The sequence below is a fragment of the Arachis stenosperma genome, chromosome 10, assembly GCF_014773155.1.
Source record: "Arachis stenosperma cultivar V10309 chromosome 10, arast.V10309.gnm1.PFL2, whole genome shotgun sequence".
NCBI classification, from domain to species: domain Eukaryota; kingdom Viridiplantae; phylum Streptophyta; class Magnoliopsida; order Fabales; family Fabaceae; genus Arachis; species Arachis stenosperma.
The window spans coordinates 53,947,810-53,949,077 of record NC_080386.1 but is presented as its reverse complement, the minus strand read 5'-3'; the positions used below and the strand labels follow the sequence as shown (position 1 = coordinate 53,949,077).

The 1,268-nt window shown below is 40.2% G+C and overlaps 1 protein-coding gene across 1 annotated transcript; it reads left to right on the top strand.

Moving 5' to 3' along the window:
- The first annotated feature begins 441 nt into the window (after positions 1–441).
- LOC130957090 (uncharacterized) lies at positions 442–903 on the top strand. The gene has a single exon (XM_057883986.1). It carries the CDS (start codon positions 442–444, stop codon positions 901–903), a length of 462 nt encoding a protein of 153 aa, XP_057739969.1.
- The last annotated feature ends 365 nt before the right edge of the window (positions 904–1,268 follow it).

Below are 1,268 nucleotides of genomic sequence, written 5' to 3'. Positions count from 1 at the left end.
TCAATAAGCACATGAGGAGGAGGCTAATCAAGGATTCCAAACACTATATCTGGGATGGCCACTATTTATTCAAATAGTGTGCTGATGGAGTCCTAAAAAGGTGTATATCCCATGAAAAAGGGCAGGAAGTGTTATGGCAGTGCCATGGGTCAACATATGGAGGTCACTTCAGTGGAAAAAGGACAGCAGCAAAAGTGCTTCAATCCAGATTTTACTGGCCAACAATGTTTAAGGATGCCAAGGAAGCACTCCTTCTCAAATATGGAGTCAAACACAAGGTGGCAACTCCATACCATCCACAGACCAACGGGCGAGCTGAGATCTCCAACAGAGAGTTAAACCGAATCCTTGAAAAAATTGTTTGAAGCTCAGTAAAGGACTGGTCTAAGAAGCTAGACGATGCTCTATGGACCTACAGGACAGCCTTGAAGACCCATTGGGATGTCACCATACCAATTGGTATTTGGCAAGGCTTGCCACTTGCCAGTTAAACTGGAGCATAGAGCCTTCTGGGCTCTAAAACTACTGAATTTTGATGAGCAAGCCGCTAGAGAAAAGAGATTAATGGAACTCAATGAGTTGGAAGAGTTTAGAAATCAAGCATATGAGAATGCAAAAATCTACAAAGAGAACACAAAAAGGTGGCATGACCAAAAGATAGCAAGAAGGGAGTTCACTGAAGGACAAAAGGTGTTACTCTACAACTCAAGACTCAAGTTCTTCCCTGGAAAACTCAAGTTTCGATGGTCAGGACCTTTCACCATACTCAAAGTGTTTCCCTATGGTCATGTGGAGCTCATTGAGGACAAGACTCAGAGAACTTTTTCTGTCAATGGCCATAGACTCAAACACTACTTGGGAGGCTCCTTGGAGGAGCAGAGAGTGAGCTACAAGCTCAGCTAAAGATGAAGGAATGTCAAGCTAATGACAATAAATAAGCGCTAGTTGGGAGGCACCCCAACACTTTATCCTTTTTTATTTAATTGCTTTTCTTAGAAGTAGTTTAAATTCTGTTGCTTTAGATAGTTTAATTTTCAGTAATTAGGATTAGTTTACAATTGTAGATTAGAAGTTTGATATTAGCTTTGATACCTAGAATTTCTTTACACTCTCTTATTTCTTTCTATTTGGAATTGCAACTTGATGAATGCATAACTAATAATGAGTGAATGGGCTGAGAACTAGCTAAAGTGCTAAGTTTGGTGTGGCCTCTTACCCACTTAATCTAGGCTTACAAACAATTAATGGTTTGATTTTGAAGAGTAAGC